Raw genomic sequence first — 19,351 nt, 5'->3', positions numbered from 1 at the left:
CAAATCAATTATGTCACTCTTAGCATCTGAGTTTGCAATGAAGGATCTGGGTCCTCTGAGTTACTTTTTGGGTATTGCAGTATCTCGTTATCCTGGAGGTATGTTTCTCAGTCAAAGCACTTATGCTTCAGATATCATTGCACGTGCTGGCATGGCGTCTTGTAAACCGTCAGCCACTCCTGTTGACACCAAACAGAAACTCAGCACCTCCTCCGGCACTTCTTATGAGGATCCTTCCATGTATCGGAGTCTTGCAGGGCCCCTACAATATCTCACCTTCACTCGACCTGACATATCATATGCTGTTCAGCAAGTTTGTCTTCATATGCACGCCCCTCGCACGGAACACATGCTTGCTCTTAAGCGCATTTTGCGCTATGTTCAGGGCACCTTACATTTTGGATTACATTTATCACCATCTCCTATTACAAAACTGATCTCCTACACTGACGCTGATTGGGGTGGATGTCCTGACACCAGACGGTCTACATCTGGTTACTGTGTTTTTCTAGGGGACAACCTTATTTCTTGGTCTTCAAAAAGACAACCTACTCTCTCCCGTTCTAGTGCTGAAGCCGAATATATGGGAGTTGCCAATGTTGTCTCAGAATCGTGTTGGATTCGCAATCTTCTCCTAGAACTCCATTTTCGTATTCCTCAGGCCACTTTGGTGTATTGTGACAATGTTAGTGCCATCTATCTATCTGGTAATCCTGTGCAGCATCAGCGTACTAAGCATATTGAGATGGACATTCATTTTGTTCGGGAAAAGGTCGCGCGTGGTCAGGCTCGCGTCCTTCATGTCCCATCCAGACATCAGATTGCAGACATCTTCACCAAAGGACTTCCTCGCATTCTCTTTGATGATTTTCGGACCAGTCTAAGCGTCCGTGAACCTCCCGCTTCGACTGTGGGGGTGTGATAGAATAGAATATTTGATTATTATTAGTCATAAATAATTTCCTATAATTAGGATTGTATCATAATTACATACGTTACACATTGTTGTATATATACCCTATTCAGATTAATGAAAAGGAAACGCATTCCATTAATCTCTTACATTTTCTTTTGGTCAACTCCAACCAGATCTATCAAAAGCTCAACAACCAAATCTCTGGTAATTGACTCACAATCAATGATGGACAAATATAGTAGATAAAATACGTAATTAAATGTCATTATCGTTTCACCAACCATGAAATGAAAGTTGCCAGCACAAATATAAAATGTTAGCACATTCTAAATATGTCAAAATACGTTCCACCAACCATTAAATGAAAGTTGCTAGCACAAAATACGTAAACAAATATAGAATGCTAGTACAATCTTTCTTGCAAGTTAACATGTCCCAGCCAAGCTTCCAATTTGAAGCCTCATTCAGTCTTATAGAGATCTCTAGCCTAAGTCTTCATGAGTTAGGGGTCTGTACATCTTTTTCAAGCAACCAATACAAACTTTCTCTTGTTAACTAGTCCACTCCATATGAACTTCCTAGCAACTTTCTCAATGTCTCTAAGCAAAGCAACATGCCAAGAGTAGCAAGTAATTGTATTAGTTAGCATACTTTGGATGACTGACTTGACTAATAACATGACCCTATCGGCCAATGAAAGGGTGAATCTTTTCCAAGCAACTAATTTGGATATGATTATGTCAATTGTAGGTTTAAGCTAGATAACTTTCACTTTCCCTTTAAAAACGGACACCCCTAAATACATGAAAGGCATAAAGTCTATGGAAAAGCCAATTAGGTTTATTTTATACATTAATCTAGTTTGAGATGATGAACAAGAATATATGAAAGATTTGGAGGTGTTTACTTTTTGACCATAAGCAATAATGTATTTACTAAACAAATTGATTAGAACATGCCTATTAGCAATAAATCATTTGTAGAAAATCAAAATGTCATCAACATATATGACATGAGATGTGATGTAAATTCCTTTGCTATTTTTGATCAACTTTAGGGACCCCTTATCAATTAATTTGACAATATTTCTACTCAAAACCTCTCCAGACAAAACAACAAAGGAGAAAGTTGATCTCATTGTTTGAGCTCTCTATTGCAATTGAAGAAACCATGAGATATTCCATTAATTGAAATTGAAAGGAAGGCTGAGACAAGAATGAATTGAATCCAACTACATAAAGTGCAGCTAAAATCAAACCTTTTGAGAACATAAAGAATAAACTCCCAACTGATGGTGTCAAAAGCTTTGGTAATTTCTACTTTAAAGGCTAAGTTTCCTCCAAAAGCTTTGTTGTCCAAATAATTTATGGCTTCAGAAGCAATGCATGTACATTCTCTTATGCAACTTCCTTTGATGGACTCCTTTATTTAAAAACAAAAGTTAGCTAATAAATATCTAGCCTATCAACAATAATTTTAGAAATGATATAGAATTTTCATATTTAGGCGGTAATAACCTATCATATTAGACTCATAAATATGACTTTACGACATACTCTTTTTATAATTGTGTCTATCACACGAGTTTACACACCCGATTTGATCTTGAAAGCATTAACATATTTCAAGTATATATTTGGCCAATCGCTCTTCGAGTTCGAGAGCAAAGACAATCATTATAATTATGTGTCGCTTAATATGACTAGCATTTTAAATATCTCATTTCATAATCAAAACAACGAAAAAAAACAAACAAGGCTAAAATATTAACTTTTAAAAAGAAAACATATTTGCATTGAGTTTTCATTCCGACAGATGCAATACAAAGAAAAAAAATCAAACTAAAAAAGAAGAGAAAATAAAAATTCACCTCTTACTTATAATTTGATCACTTACAATTTTTAAAATTATTTTAAAAGTGATTTTGATATTAAAAAACTTAAGATTTTAAAAGAATTTGAAAAACATTATGTGGTTTTAGAGGTTGTGACTTTTGAAAACCACAAGGAAAAAGGAAGTGTCTTATGACAATCAAATTTGATATTTAGAAGAACTTTTGAGAACACAAATAAAAAACCTTTGTTACTAATAGAGAGATATGAGATGAAATTAGTCTTAAATCTAAAAGCCCCTTCCACTAAAGGCTAGTAATTTTGGCTTTATATCGAACCCCAACCCTTTGTGTGATATTTTTTTGCCCCCTATTGTACTTGTTCTCTGTGTGACGTTTGGTTACGAAGCCGGAATCTCTACACCCTGCACATTGTTCATCTCCTCCGTCGACCTCCCTATTGCCTCCGCCCTTCTCCGCCCATTCTGTTCCCGTTTTTCTGATCTCATCGGTACAGTACCTATCGCTTGATCCTCTTTAACAAACTTTACAATCGCTTTCTTGTTTTCTTTTGCTGATTACTTGTTCTAAGTTGTTGTTGTTGTTTCATCAAGAAACAAAATTATTTGAATTCGGTTACTGCTTCTGTTTCAAACCCTAGGGGGATGGTGTTCATTACTTCAAGCTTTTGAAAATTGCGTGTTAGGTTAGAGTTATGATTAGGAACATATCTAGTTTGTTATTGAATATTGAAGAAAGGATCCAATTTAGGTTATGATTATCCATATCTCCTTACTAGTAATGAATTAGAGAAAAGATTTTGTAGAAATTCACTTTTCATTATGCAACATTATCTATGGAGTTTGGATTTCGTTTGCTTATGTGTAAATTTACATTAATTTATGATTTTGCGTTTATGGAAAAACTTATAGTTGATTGAGAATCTTTCTGTTATGATTTAGTTTGTAATTTGAATTCGCAAACAAAGCAAACTAGTGTTGTGATTTTTATGATTTGTATTGAAACTTTTCAGATTCCTTGCATGCCAATATGATAAGCGCATAACCTATATAGTTGATTTTTCAGATATACACTTTTAGTAGAATTCTATGAATCTTATGGATTCAATGAGAGAACAGAGAGAACTCTAGCTAAATCTTTGCATTACTGTGGTATTCTGAAAGTTTGATTTAGTTACAATAGAATTGAACTATTTATAAACCAGTTAGGAATTAGTTATATGAGAGAGATAGTGTGCATTAGGTGTATGGAGGGAGTACAATAATTACTCCCATATGATTCAAACACAAGAGGCAAAAGAAGCATTGGATAGAATGATTAACAATAAGGCGGTTGGACCAAACAACTTAGCGATTGAAGTTTGAAAAATTCTTAGATATAGATGCATTGAGTGACTCACTAAACTGTTTAAAGAAATTATGAGGTCAAAACAAATGTCAAATGAATGAAGAAGAAACACTTTAGTTCCAACCAATCTATAAAAATAAGGAGTATATACAAAATTGTGAAAATTATAGGGGGATTAAACTTATGAGTCATACCATGAAGTTATGGAAAAAAGTGATTGAATGGAGACTAAAAAATAGACTCAAGTCACTAAGAATCAATTTGGTTTTATATATGGGAGGTCGACCACGGAAGAAGTCTATCTACTACGATGTGTGATGAAGCAATAATGGACCAACAAGACTTGCACTTAATTTTTATTGACTTGGAGAAGACGTACGATAGAGTGTCTAGAGAGACTTTGTGGAAAACCTTTGAGAAGAAAGGGGTTAGGATTGCATATATTCGAGCTATCTAAAATATATATGAAGGGGTATCGACTAGTGTACGAACATAATGGGAGAGCCAAACGATTTTCCCATTACAATAGATTTGCATCAAAGTTCAACTCTAAGCCTGTACCTTTTTACTTTAACTTTGAATGTACTCACGAAACACATCCAAAAGTTAACACCGAGATGCATGCTTTTCGCAGATGATACAATCCTACTTGGAGAGTCGAAGGAGGATTTAAATGAGAAGTTGAAAACGAGCTTTAGAAACACATGTCTTTCGCCTAAGCAGAAGCAAGACGGAGCACGTGGAATGTAAGTTTTGCAAAAGGAGAGACGTTTCTAACCTAGAGGTGAAAGTTGGAGATCATATCATCCCACAAGTAACACGGTTTAAATATCTTGAGTCTGTAGTATAAAACGATGAGAAATAGATGGGAATGTAAACCATCGAATTCAAGCTGGGTGGCTGAAATGCAGGAGGGCTTAAGGAATTTTATGTGACACAAAACATTGTTATCAAATATCCGCAATTGCGGTGCTATGTCGGATATACGTGGGGTTTTTTGGGTTCCCGCAATGGTAAATATTGACCGATATTACGGGTTTTTTCGCCATAATTTGCTATAACGGCGCCACAAAGCATCCAATATGATGGGATTTTGACTCTCCGCCATGGACCGCCATCCGTCATGGACAACACTGACATAAAGGTACCACTTAGGTTGAAGGGAATTTTTTTTATCGGACTGCAGTAAGATCTGTGATGTTGCACTAGATAAAATGTTGGACGATAAAAAATCAATACGAGAAATAAAGTAAATGTAGAAAAAATGAGGAGGTTGCGTTGAATTTGTTGTAAGACTAGACAATATAAGGTTAGAAATGACAATATTAGAGAGAGTATTGGGGTAACACCTATAGTAGAAAAGATGGTGGAAAATAGACTTAAATGGTTTAGGTATATAGAGAGAAGATCTATAGATTTTGTGGTAAGGAGAGTAGATCAAATGGAGAGGAGTCAAACAACTAGAGACAAAGGAAGACCTAGAAAAGCTATAAATTTTTTTATTAAAAAAGATCTCAAGATTAACGATTTAGATAGAAGCATGGTCCTGAATAGAATATTATGGCAGAAATTGATCATTGTAGCCGATTTCACTTAGTAGGATAAAACTTAGTTGTTGTTGTTGGTGAGTGTAGGGGCAAATGACACGACAATGAATTCCAAACATGAGAAGTCGAGTACAGGGACAAAACTCTCCACTCACACCCAATTTGGATTGCCTTGATTTTAAAGAGAAATTGAAGCTTAACCATGATTGTGTTATAGACTCATACAATTGGTTAATATCTGATTGTGAATTGCTCAAAGATGGTTATAACCATGATTGTGTTATAGACTCATACAATTGGTTAATATCTGATTGTGAATTGCTCAAAGATGGTTATAACTGTTGATTTTCTTTTTAAGAAGTATATCTAAGTAAAATGTGTGAAAGCATCTACAAAAGTATATAGTATTGAAAACCATTCGAGGATAGTACGGAGCAGGCCCCACTAGTCCACTGCAAATGAGTTCAAGTGGTGAGGTTTAAATAGGGGTGGAAAGGTGTGATGAGAGTTAATATGCCCTGCATAAACAACAAGAGCAAAAATCTAGAGCTCCTTCATTAGAAAAAATGATGTTGCAACCGTTTAGTCTAGTCCTTTGGACATCCACACGTGGATGACAAAGCCTTTAGAGAAACGGAATTATTCAAACAGCTAGAAACATAATTAATAGAAAGTAGGAGCTATAGTAGGAGTAGTTGCCTGTGAAACTAAAACTAAGTCTGGAAACATGTAAAGGCCATCGTTGCCAAGCTTTGGCTAGAAGGAAAATTTCCTTTGTAGTATGAGATTTCACAAGACATGTGTTAGGATGGAACTCGAAGAAAACAATATTATCCTTAACAAGTTGTCAGTCACTTACTAAATGCTAGTAGATACTTGAAGGAGATTGTGTAGAGTGAGGGTGAACTTAAGGCTAAAAGGAGATGTGGAAGTAGTTAAACTTATAAAGAAAATTGACAAAGACTTGGCCATTGCCAATAAAGATCTGGTCACGACCTTCAATTGGAGATGTTGGTGAGCGTTGAGGCCATTGGAGGTGACACGACGAGAATCACTCGAATCAGGGTATCCACTCTCAAAACAACCAAAATTAGAGTTGGCAAGTGTTGAATATAATAAATAGAGAATATTCAGCTAATAAATAGAGAATATTCAACAGCAGGCAAAGCTTAAGGTTTGTTTTGAGGTGCCATGGGAGTAGAGTAAGTGTGGAGATGGCATAAGCATCACATGTGGCATCCTAGTAGGCAAGGACATGGAGGAAAACAAAACATGGTATTATGGACCAAAGTAGCTCTAAATAGAGTAAGGCCATGTCATAGGAGCGAAATATGCTTGTGGTAACAGAGCTCTGGACTATGATGTGCTTTGAGATACACTTATGATTTCTCCAAAGGTGTTGAAGGAGCATAGTCTGTTAGAACCAACTTCTCTTTCTTGAAGCGGTGATAGGTGATCGAGGCACCATGCTTGAAGTGGTTAGCAAATCGAGGCACCATGTTCATATTTTTTTGGCATAATTGGCATTGAACAGGGTTACCACAACAACCATATCCACCACGTTTACCCCGAGAGTTGTAGACCAACATATCAAAATCATCAGAATTTGGAGGTGCAGGTTGAGTTTAGCTCACCTTAGGAGAGGAAGTATCATTGGGCGTGGATACTGTTAAGAGTCCCACATCGGACAATATATGACCTGAACATGTGTTTATAAATGGGGGCAGTCCTCACTCTACCAACCGGTTTTGTAGGGTTGAGTTAGGTCCAATTACACATTCTTAACATGGTATCAGAGCCTCGTTTAAGATCCGGTGGGCCACCTACTATGGTTTCCGCTATCGGACCACCCACCATTTATTTCCACGCTCCAGATGTCCAGGCCTGGGCGTGAGGGGGTGTGTTAAGAGTCCCACATCGGACAATATATGGCCTGAACATGTGTTTATAAGTGGGGGCAGTCCTCACTCTACCAACCGGTTTTGTAGGGTTGAGTTAGGTCCAATTACACATTCTTAACAAATACCATTGTGGGATTCAATGTCGTAGAAGATACCGTGAGATTCATATTTACAGCTACAATAGTTTGCTTGCAAAATGGACCAAAATGAGCTTCGTGACATAGCAACAAGGTTTGAACCTTTTCGAGCGAAACAAATCCGAATTTTCCTTTTATTAAGCTATTTGATTAACCTGAGAAGAAGTTCAGACACAAAGTTCTTGCAATTTTCCAAGCGAGTGTGACAGAGCTCTGATCAGAGTTTGCACTTATTCACATTTGTGTGCTATTGAAAATATGCATGGATCTTGCCTCATAGGATCCACAAGCTTTTACATCCCAGTCACGCGAGCAAGCATTTCACAAGAAATTGTGGATTACAGCCACACAAGGAGGATTTGATCCTGTTGTTCAAAGCGTCGCACATTTGAGAAATGTGATTTGCATCATTATCATCATCAGCATCAGCATCATCAATTGTATGATACTTGATTGAAATTGACAGATAGATAAGAAAATAGTGAAGCTTGTGATCCTTGATCATAGGCTGTCACTAGGGAAAATAGTTATCTGAATATAGTTTTTGAGAGATTACAAGGAAGGAGTGTTTGTTCGTTGGAAAAAACGATCCAGTGCCAGAGGCCTTAGGAACAAAGGGAGATTCTACTAATAGCGTGATGTGTTTTTATATTTGGCCTTACTTATCCTTACAAAACTGACTTGTAAGGTGAGGGGTGCCAGAATTTGGGGTTTTTCAAATACACCCCTTTCACGCCCAACACTATGGAGATTAATGCATGGATATAAATGGTGCGTGACCCGATCAATAAGTTCTGATACTAGGTTAGAATTCTATGAATATCATGGATTCAAGGTGAGAATAGGAGAAACTCTAACTGAATCTTTGTATTACTTTGATATTCGAAATTATGATTTGATTCAATTACTACAAAATTAATCTATTTATAGCTTGGTGGGAATTCTCATAGTTCTAATTAATTTTTTGTTCGTTTCTAGAATCTAGGGATTAGTTACATAAGAGAGAATTCTCATAGGTGTATGATAAGAGTACAATAAGATGTTAAACTTAAAGGATTTCAACTAACGGATTGTTAGTTGAGCCTTATCTTCTAATATACACTTATTCAATACAATTTTGAGGGTTTAAGCTTGTTTCATGATAGCTTCCATCTTGTAATTTTGAAGTCTTCAAATTTACCATAAATTAAAAATTCGAGTCATATATTTTGCTTAATGAAAAATATATTGGTCTCTAGCTATTTATGATTGCAAATATGTTTGCCTTTTTGTACTTCTTTCTTATTATTTTCCCTACTTTCATTTGTTATTTTCAAATCAGGTGGCCATTATTGTGTGTTGTTGACTGGATGAAATTGGCAAATTTGCTTCTAGTGGTTCAACAATCTTGAATTTGATACATGAAAATGTCACCATTATCTGAACTCCTTATCGCTGGAGCTTTGTAGAAATATACAACATTCTCTTTTAATGTTAATACAAAGTTCTCTTAGTTCAGTTGAAGCTGGTCTATGTAATGAATATAATGATGGGGAAAATTTTCAATGTGACGGGATACCTGGTGGTGAAACATGGCAGGTTTGTCTGAAATGCAACAAGTACTCTATTGACTGGAGTAAAAAAGCTAATCCAATGGAAGAGGATAGAAGGAATGCTGATGATCCTTACAACTCAAACTGTGTAAGAAGCTCTGGTCAACCATCAACTGCAAGTATAATGACTGAAAAGACTGCACCAAATATTGTATACAGGAGAAAAAAGCTACGCAAGGGATCAACTGCCCCTCTTTTCAAGCTTGGGCCAACTGATGTGACAATTGCCAATATCCCTTCAGTCATAAGTTCCTCTTTGCATTTATCATCAGGCGAGGATCAAACAACTGATTTTGTAGTTAGGCATCAAATTGAATTGGTCAAAGAACCTACTCTGCCTTCTGTCTTACTTGCAGAAGCAGCCAAAGATATCACACAGAAAAAATTAGGTATTGGCAGTGTAAATGATAGTTGTTCCTCTTCAAAGTCAAATATGGCACTTGTGTCAGGTTCCTTAGATACTGAGATGGATAACTCTGGCGAATGCTCTTCCTCCGGTGTAATAGGAATGGATGCTGCAAGTGAAGATTTAACAGAAAAAGAGTTCTGCGTTAATATTTTAAGAAGCCACGGACTTCTTAGAGGAGATACTCTTAGAGATAATGTGGTTTCCGTTGAAGATGCTGTTACCATTGGTAATAACTACTGTTCCAGGTCATGCAAAATATGTGGTCATTTGGACAGTTCAGTGAAAATGCTTTTATGTGATCATTGTGAAGATTCATATCATCCATATTGCTACAATTCACGTTTGAAAAAAATACCAATTGATGAGTGGTTTTGTCATCCGTGTCTTAATAAAAGGCAGAAAATTCTTAAGGAGACAATTATCAAATCACCAGGCATCAATAGTGAAATGAGGAAATGTAGAACTGTCTCCATTAAGGGTGAAATGAATCCCATACTGTTGATGTTGAGAGACACTGAGCGATATACAAGTGGTGTGCGAGTCGGTAAAGGTTTTCAAGCTGCAGTACCTGACTGGTCAAGCCCTGTAAAAAGGTAACTTCCGTTTTAAAGAATCACAACTGTTTCGAAGCAAAATTTGTATGACGCCCATCAATTGTACTGGATTTTCTTAAATGGCTTTAAATATAAGCTTTTACTAAGTTTATTTTATGTTAACAAATTATTCATTGGGGAGTCAAATACTGCCAGATGTTAGTTGCAGAGATTAACATACAAAAAACTGTTTTTTTTATCAATGCTCAATTTCTATTTTGTTTTCCTTTTTGAAAACAATTCACTTGGCTTCAAGAATGCATTATTATTATCTTTTTTAATACCATATTAGCATGTCATCATTTTCTTTTTTTAATAATTGTTATTCACTTAATCTACACACTGCTCTAATTTTCCCTCTAGAAGGCTACATGGGGCAACAAAAGTTAACATATGTGGATGATTTAATGCTAATGTTGATATACAATGTATTTACTTTGGGTGACCTTGGGCAATGAATTCATGAATGTATTATCGCAAGCTTCTTAAAATTTAAGAATATGATAATGTAGTTTGCTAATAATTCTAAGACACAAATAGGTCAGCCTTGACAGGAAAGGAAATAAATAGATTCTAAAACCCAGTGATTATCATTTTGTTTTTCTGTCAGTGATGAAGACGACTTTCCAGAACCATTGGAAATTAATCCTTCAGAGTTTTATAGAACGCAGGTAAAGGCTGTGGTTATTTTCTTTTTTTTTTATGATTTAGACTGCTTTTTCATTTGATCCTCAGAGTGAAGCAAACAAAGTTTTCTATTCTGCAGGAAGAAAAAATGAGAAATCCAATTAGAGTCACCATTGGCAATTGGCTTCAATGCCAGGAAGTTATAGATAAAACTAGCGAAACAATATGTGGAAAATGGCGCAGGTAAGTCACATAACTTTGTTCTTGCTCTTGATTGATCTTGTAACTTCTTCTCTAGAATGATCTTCCTATTCAAAACTTCTTTGTTTATTAAACAAGAACAGTGAAAATTTGCAAAATGGTTGAATTCAAACTTCACTCAGGTTTATTTCTCAAGGGTTCAGTAGGCAATGATGTCTCATGTTGGAATTTCCGCCTTAATTGCGGTTCACTCCTAGTCGCCTTAATTGCGGCATTTGGTTTGCCTTCATTGCACCCCCTAACACCTTCATTGCGTTGACTTTAAAGGGGTGAATTTAGTCACACATTGCTTAGAGATATGACATGTGTTGTATTTATAAGTGGGGGCAATCCTCACTTACAAACCGGTTTTGTAGGGTTGAATTAGGCCTAACCACACATTCTTGAGATGGTATCAGAGCCTATCCTAAATCCATTGTCGGGCTTCCCGCATCGTCCACGCTTTGGGCTCATTGAGGCCCAAGCGTGAGAGGGTGTGTTGGAATTTCCGCCTTAATTGCGGCCCACCCCTAGTCGTCTTAATTGCGGTCCATCCCTAGTCGCCTTAATTGCGGCATTTGGTTTGCCTTCATTGCAGCCCCTAACACATTCATTGTGTTGACTTTAAAGGGGTGAGCTTAGTCCCACATTTCTTAGAGATATGGTCTGTGTTGTGTTTATAAGTGGGGACAATCCTCACCTTACAAGCCGGTTTTGTAGGGCTGAGTTAAGCTTAACAACACATTCTTGAGATATCATGTAGCAGTTACACAAAACCCAAATAACAGTATTTCTTGATGATCAATAATTCCTACCCTTTAGTTGAAGGGTTGGATCGGAGGCCTACTCTGTTGGGTAATGGCTGAATGCTGATGATTAGGGCTGTTAAGACTTCGGGTTAAGAGCAGGATTTGGGTTATCTCCTGTTATTCTAACAACAAAATTGATGGTTACTGAAAACTATAAATTTTTTGTACAGAACATGTCAACATTATGACCGAAATTGGTATCTTTGTTAGAAAATCTTAGAAAATGGGTTAGTTCTAACTCAATTCTACTACAAAAATTGATTTGTAAGGTGACGTATGTTTCACACATATAAAAACTTTTTCCGTCTATATATGGAAAGTGCTTTGGTACCACTTTTGGTACTTTTATTGTAAAGAATATGAGAGTTCCCTGGTCTGGCTGCACCTCTTGATGGCCAAAAGTCCCTGGTTCCCTGGTCTGGCTGCACCTCTTAATGGCCAAAAGCCCCAAGTCTATCTCAAATGAATAAGTACTCCTCATTCTCAATCCCCTTTCGTATTTATATGCTACATGCATTATTTTCCCTAACTAACTTCCTAATTAATCTACTAACCAACTAACTGACTAAGGTTGACCTATCAACTCTAAAAATTGTGAAGTCTTGAGTGAGAATTTGAGTGTTTGAACCAGATCATTTTGTATTCTATTAGAAAAAAAGGAATAATGTTAAATTTTATTCTTCATATAAAAAGGAATAAGGAAGATTACAAATTCATATAAAAAAGGAATATTCTAGGAGAATATTCTAAAAGAAGAAAATTCTAAGAGAGTATTATTATAATACAAAAGTATAGAACATAAATAGATAGGGAAATTATACGGTTACTCCAACATCCTTCTGGTTGGTGTATATATATTTATCATGCTAAAGTTTCCTACAAAATACTCAAATGCAGGTCTTGCCAAACTTTTGGTGAGGATGTCTGCAGTTTGTTGACTTGAAGTTACAAATGGTAGACACATGAGACCGACATCTAAATTTTTCTTTTATGAAGTGTCGGTCTATCTCAATGTGTTTGGTCCTATCATGAACTGGATTATGAGTTTTGTAGATGGCTACCTTATTGTCAGAGTATAATTTCAACGGAAGTTCAATCTTTATTGTCAGAGTATACCTTGAACCATAGCTCTAAATTTGGTCTTTGCACTTCTTCTTGCTACCACTCTTTGTTTCTTGCTTCTCTAAATTACAAAATTACCCAAACATAGGTACAATATCAATAGGTAGATCTTCGATCTGTTATTGATTTTGTCCAATCAACATCCGTGAATATAGAGACATTCTTTTCACTAGTCTTCTTAAAAAATAAACCCTTTATTGGATTAACTTTCAGATACCTCAGGATTTTGCAAGCTGTCTCACGAAGATTCACTTTTAGTCATGCAACCTCCATACCAAGAAAGTATTTCAGATACTAAGTCCTTGATTTCAAAGTTGGCGACTCGTTTCTCTTTTTCTAGGCATCTCATTTATATCATCTTCGATAAGAACAATATCATCGACATATACTATTAGTGCAACAAATTTTCTATTGTGGAAAAACTTTGTGAACAATGTGTGATCAGTTTGACCTTGAATGTAACCCTATTTTTCAATGACTAGGTGAATTTTTCAAACCAAACTCCAGGGGACTGTTTCAGCCCATATAAGAACTTTTCCAATTTGCATATCTAAAACTATTTTCAAAATCAAGAGGTCTATCCATATATATACTTCTTCATCCAAATCACCATTGAAAAACATAGTTTTAAGTTTTAACATCCAACTGATGTAGAGGCCCGTCTAAGTTGGCAGCAAGGGATAAAATAATTCTTATAGTGTTTAACTTTGCAATTGCAGCAAATGTGTCAGAGTAATCTATATCATAGGTTTGAGTGAAACCTTTAGCAACTAACCTGATTTTATTTATTTCAATTGACCCATTTGAATTGTATTTCACGGTAAATACCCATTTGCATCTCGCAGTCTTCTTATCATTTGGTTGTATCATAACACTCCAAGTCTTGTTCTTTTCAAGTGCTCTTATCTTCTCGAATACAACTTCCCTCCACTTCGTAACTTCTAGAGCATCCTGTATACTTTTTAGAATTTCAACACTAGAAAATTATGAGGTAAAAGTAGAGAATGATGTAGACAAAATTTGAGTAAGAAATAAAATAGGACAATGGATGTTTATTGCAGGACCTGGCAAATTTTCTAATAGCCATTGGTTCATCAATATTTGGATAAACGATACAACTATTAGACATTAAGATAGATTTACCTTTTTTTTTAGGAGGCTGATCATTTCCTGGTTCAGATTCATGGTAGTGTTGGGATGTGGACTATCACTCTTCTAGTGATTTTTTCTCACAAAGACCTTTCCTTGACAAATCTTATTTTTCGCTTCAAATCTTTTTTTCTACAATGTTTCATCATTATGTGGCATTTCTATTAGTTCATCATTATCATCAACTTTACTATTCTCATTCGTGTTTTCATGAGAAAATGTAGGCTCATATTAAAAAAGTTCCTCACTCATAGCATGAGTAGTTTCAGTAGGTAAATCATGGCCATTTGTTGTTGGTGCTGAAGTGCAAGTCTCAAAATTTTGTGATATTGGTAAAGATGAATTAAAAAAAATGATTTGAAACGAGTCTTCTACCTTAAAACAACACCTATTTCAAAACTTTCAGACGAATGACTTGAGTCCTCTACGTTACTTTCTTGGATTGAGGTTACTCAATCAAAGTCCGTGTTGGACTTAACGCCTTAATTGTGGTCCGTCCCTAGTCGCCTTAATTGCGGCACTTTGACTTGCCTCATTGCAGTCCCTAACACCTTCATTGTGTTAGCTTTCAAGATGTTGATTTAGTCCCACATTGCTTAGAGATATGACATGTGTTGTGTTTATAAGTGGGGGCAATCCTCACCTTACAAGCCATTTTTGTAGGGATGAGTTAGGCCAACCCACACATTCTGAGATGGTATCAGAGCCTATACTAGATCCATTGTTGGGCTTCCCGCATCGTCCACGCTTCGGGCTCAATGAGGCCCATGCGTGAGGGAGTGTTGGACTTTCCGCCTTAATTGCGGTCTGTTCCTAGTCGACTTAATTGTAGCACTTTGGCTTGTCTCATTGCAACCCAACATCTTCATTGTGTTAGCTTTAAAGGGGTGGATTTGGTCCCACATTGCTTAGAGATATGGCATGTGTTGTGTTTATAAGTGGCGCAATCCTCACCTTACAAATCGGTTTTGTACGAATGAGTTAGGCCAACCCACACATTCTGAGATGGTATCAGAGTCTATCCTAGATCCATTGTTGGGCTTCCCGCATCGTCTACACTTTCGGGCTCATTGAGGCCCAATCGTTAGGGGGTGTGTTGGACTTTCCGCCTTAATTGCGGTCCGTCCCTAGTCGTTTTAATTGCGGCACTTTGGCTTGCCTCATTGTAGCCCATAACACCTTCATTGTGATAGCTTTGAAGGGGTGGATTTAGTCCCACATTGCATAGAGATATGACTTGTGTTGTGTTTATAAGTGGGTGCAATCCTCACCTTACAAGCCGGTTTTGTAGGGATGAGTTAGGCCAACCCACACATTCTGAGAGTTCGGTATTGCTATTTTTTAGAGGAAGTATGCCATTGATATTTTGGAGGAGACGTGTCTTATAGATTGTAAATCAGTCAATACTCCTATGAATTCTAATGTGAAGCTCCTTCCTGATCGGGGGAGCCTTATTCTGATCCAGGTAGATACTGGAGACTAGTGGAAAATTTGATTTATCTCACTCTGACAAGATCAAACATATCTTTCTAGTTAGTGTCGTAAGTCAATTCCTTAACTCTCCATTCGTTAGTCATTGAAATGCAGTTGTTCGAATTCTTAAGAACATCAAAAGTGCACCAAAAAAAGGACTTGTTTTCACAAATAAAGGCCACTCAAATATTGATGGGTATTCATATGCTGATTGGGCACGAGATGCTTGTGATAGGTGGTCTACTTCTAGTTATTGTATTTTTTGTGGGTGGAAATTTGATTTCTTGGATGAGCAAAAACCAGACTGTTGTTGTCCGGTCAAGTACAAAAGTTGATTATCTGAGTTATGTATGGCTCATGCTACATGCGAGCTTGTATAGTTGAAACATTTAAGGCAAAGAGCTACAAGTATGCAAAAGCAAGTCTCATACATGTAGAAAATGTATCGGATATATTTCAGAGTTATGAATAAAGTACATGCACTAATGAGTCTGGTTAATATGCTGAATACAATTATTATTAATAATTACAAATATGCACTATTTACAACAATATATTAACTAATGTGACATTTTTTTACTACTGTCTCCATTTAAACTCCATCCCCCCTTGTGTAGCACATTTTTCCCCCATAATCCTTATTGAAATGTTTTTAGGATAATGTTAACTTGTATCCTTGAGGCACATGTTAAAAGATCTAAAAATAGAAAATTTGTATTTAAAAAAACAATAAAATCATTAATTATAAACATGTATTAAATTCAACACACAATTTCCAATAAAAGTTTACCATATTTATCTCTTAACTTGTGCCCTTGGGGCACAAGTTAGCATTACCCGTGTTTTTATTGCACCTTTCCTTATAATCAGATAACTTTTTATTATCCTTTTCTTTTAAATTTTTTTTATTTTTATTTTTCTGCTTTCTCAATGAAGACGATTCATATATAAAAGAGAAAGATGAGTGAGGGGTGCTAATGAATCTCTAGTTGATTGTGCTCTTAACACCGTAATCTAATTTTTGTTTTGTTTGCCAGGGCTCCACTATTTGAAGTTCAAACCAATGGCTGGGAGTGCTTCTGTGCTATTCATTGGGATCCATATCACGCTGATTGTTCTGTACCTCAGGTGAAATATATTTAACTCTAGGCTTTCTGATAGATTTAGAGTTAAGAGTTGAAGGAAATTGTATAAGAATTGATGATGCGTTAAAGTAGGACAACAATTGTGAAAAAGGTCATTCGAAAGCAGCTTGTAGTTATGCTTGTGCCCAATCAAATTTGAAGGCTTTAGAGACAAGCTCACCATGTACAACTCATGCAGCCACCCAGTTAAACTTGCAGCCTTGCAGGGGGATTTTAGAGTATAATGCCTCCAGTCAGTTACATCATTTGTAACTGGCACTTGTTAGTCAGAATTAGTATATAAATAGCTTCCCCCTAACTGTATGTGCAACAAAAATTCATTTTTGATACTATTTAATTTTAGACAGTAATCTATTCTCTATTATCTTTCAATTCCATCTACCAGCTGGGTTTCTACAATTCAAGCGCGTTTGTCCTTTTCCGTTCCGGTGTAATTTGATATAGCTTTGAACAATATGTTACTTTGTCCTGCAGGAGGTGGAGACAGATGAAATTCAAAAGCAACTGAAGTATATAGAAATGGTATGTTTAAACTGCATAATTCTTACTAGTTACTAGTCAAAATAATCTGTGGTGAGTATTTCTTAGTCTGTACTTCTGATTGTATGCTGTGAAAGCTTGAAACATATTTTACAATAATCATGATATATCTTTTAATTTGATCCCCTTTCCTACTTGTGTTTCCCTACTTGCTGTACAGCTGAGACCGCGACTTGCTGCTAAAAAGAGAAAATTAGATTGCACAAATAAAGGTGATTGAAGAATCCTTAGTGGTGAGAAATCTGGATTTTGTTGTATATTGAAAAATCATGTCATACAAACCCAAATTGTATGTGTTCCATGTCACCGAGTGGCATTTTGTATTAACAGTGTGACAAGATATGGGACAATATTTTTTCATCTGGCGTAGTAGATTTTACCCCCATTTATTAGGTTATAGCTTCAATTTTGGTGCAAGTGCAAAAAATGATAGCTTAGGGGGTCATTTTGTCTATCATGACGGAAACCATTGCTTTCTACTTGCTCAATTGATGTCAAATTTTCGAGAATTAAAGACCAGTAATGAAAGTTTTATCATATTTACCTGTTTTCAAAGGCAAACTGACAACTTCCAAACAGTTGTCAGAATAATGCTAAATAAAAAACAAAGTCGAATACATTCACTCACCCCCTTTACATGCATTTATTGATTGATTTTAGAGCCAAATGCATAAGGTGTTTTTTTTAGGGGGTGACAGACATTTAATGTTAGGAATGCGCAATGGTGGTTTCTATGCACTACTGTATGGATACTCCCTTTGCCACCAACCTCTCTTGCTGCCCCTTTGTCCTTATAACTGTTATTACACAGTGCCAGAATCTGCAAGTCGCGGTGCTTCCATCTCAACTCTATCGTCATCTCACAAAACCATGCATCAATTCCATTGGATTTCCTTACCATTCAACTGAGTGTTTTGTTATTAGTTCAAGTAAAGTATAGAAACTCATTGTTCATATGTTTTGTTGGCACTATGGTTTTGATATTGTTTCTTAAGAAGGAGGAGAAAGACGCCGAGGGCGCTGAGACTTGTACTTTTTGTTTGTTTGAAGAACTTGTGTATTTTAAAAGATTTTTTTATACATCAAAAAATTCCTGATACTAAAAAGAAGCAACAGTGTGTGTTAAGTCCTTCAGAACTGTGAAATGCAACGTCTGTGACAAGCAGCTTCTTTTGTTTTGTTTCTTGTTTCCAAACTTTCCAATATCTTGTGTATTTTTAAAGCATCAGATGAAGCACCAGAAAGTCCTCTCTTTGTGAGCCCTACATAAATATATAGTCCTGAATTTCCTTTCCAACCATGTGGAAAATGCATCTTTGTGTACCATTTTTTAAGAAAAATTCACCTTCCTGTACATAACCATTTCGTTGGAATAATCCATGTACTGTTAATTCTACTAAAATCTTACGAACCTACTTTATGAGAGTCCTATATTCATATTCGGATTTGAATAGGAGACTTCGCCTTATTAGTATATTAAACAGCTTAGCTGATAACACAGTTAACCAAACTTTCCAGCATGCTATAATATTGCTTGAACTGAAGTAACTAACATTTACCGTTCTTCTGTTTACATGGTTTATTATATCATCGACCAGCCCTATTTACAGCATAATTCCCATGGAAATATTATGCTCCGTTTTCTTTCTGAACTTTTCATTCTCTAAGTTATATTCAATTTATATTGCTATCAAGACAGTTTCATAATTTGTTAAAATGCTAGATTTGTTTCTTAAAATTGTAAATTGTATTTTGAATTTTTGCTTTCTTATGTTTATTATTTCAAGTGAAAATGGTAACAATGAACATATTCAAAGTAATGGGCATGTAATTTTCTTTTGAAAATAAATTTAGAGGTTTGCTATTTAAACCTATTTAAATCTCAATGATATCTTCTTCACAACCGTAAAAAGTCACAAATGATTCCGGATGCAATTTTTTTTCCACATCCA

At 35.9% G+C, this 19,351-nt stretch overlaps 1 protein-coding gene across 2 annotated transcripts; it reads left to right on the top strand.

Annotated features, from left to right (window-relative positions):
• The first annotated feature begins 2,935 nt into the window (after window positions 1-2,935).
• LOC127088258 (uncharacterized) lies at window positions 2,936-17,759 on the top strand. Of its 2 annotated transcripts, none has more exons than XM_051029174.1 (7): window positions 2,936-3,258; window positions 9,279-10,294; window positions 10,905-10,965; window positions 11,061-11,164; window positions 16,752-16,842; window positions 17,334-17,381; window positions 17,560-17,759. In XM_051029174.1, the coding sequence occupies exons 2-7, from the start codon at window positions 9,333-9,335 to the stop codon at window positions 17,617-17,619; spliced, it is 1,326 nt and encodes a 441-aa protein (XP_050885131.1). In that variant the 5' UTR covers window positions 2,936-3,258; window positions 9,279-9,332; the 3' UTR covers window positions 17,620-17,759. The 2 variants fall into 2 exon arrangements, with proteins under 2 accessions (XP_050885131.1, XP_050885130.1); XM_051029173.1 differs by having other exon boundaries at window positions 2,939-3,258; window positions 9,022-10,294.
• The last annotated feature ends 1,592 nt before the right edge of the window (window positions 17,760-19,351 follow it).

This window comes from Lathyrus oleraceus, chromosome 5, assembly GCF_024323335.1.
Source record: "Lathyrus oleraceus cultivar Zhongwan6 chromosome 5, CAAS_Psat_ZW6_1.0, whole genome shotgun sequence".
Taxonomy (NCBI): domain Eukaryota; kingdom Viridiplantae; phylum Streptophyta; class Magnoliopsida; order Fabales; family Fabaceae; genus Lathyrus; species Lathyrus oleraceus.
This window is presented reverse-complemented; position numbering and strand designations above follow the sequence as displayed.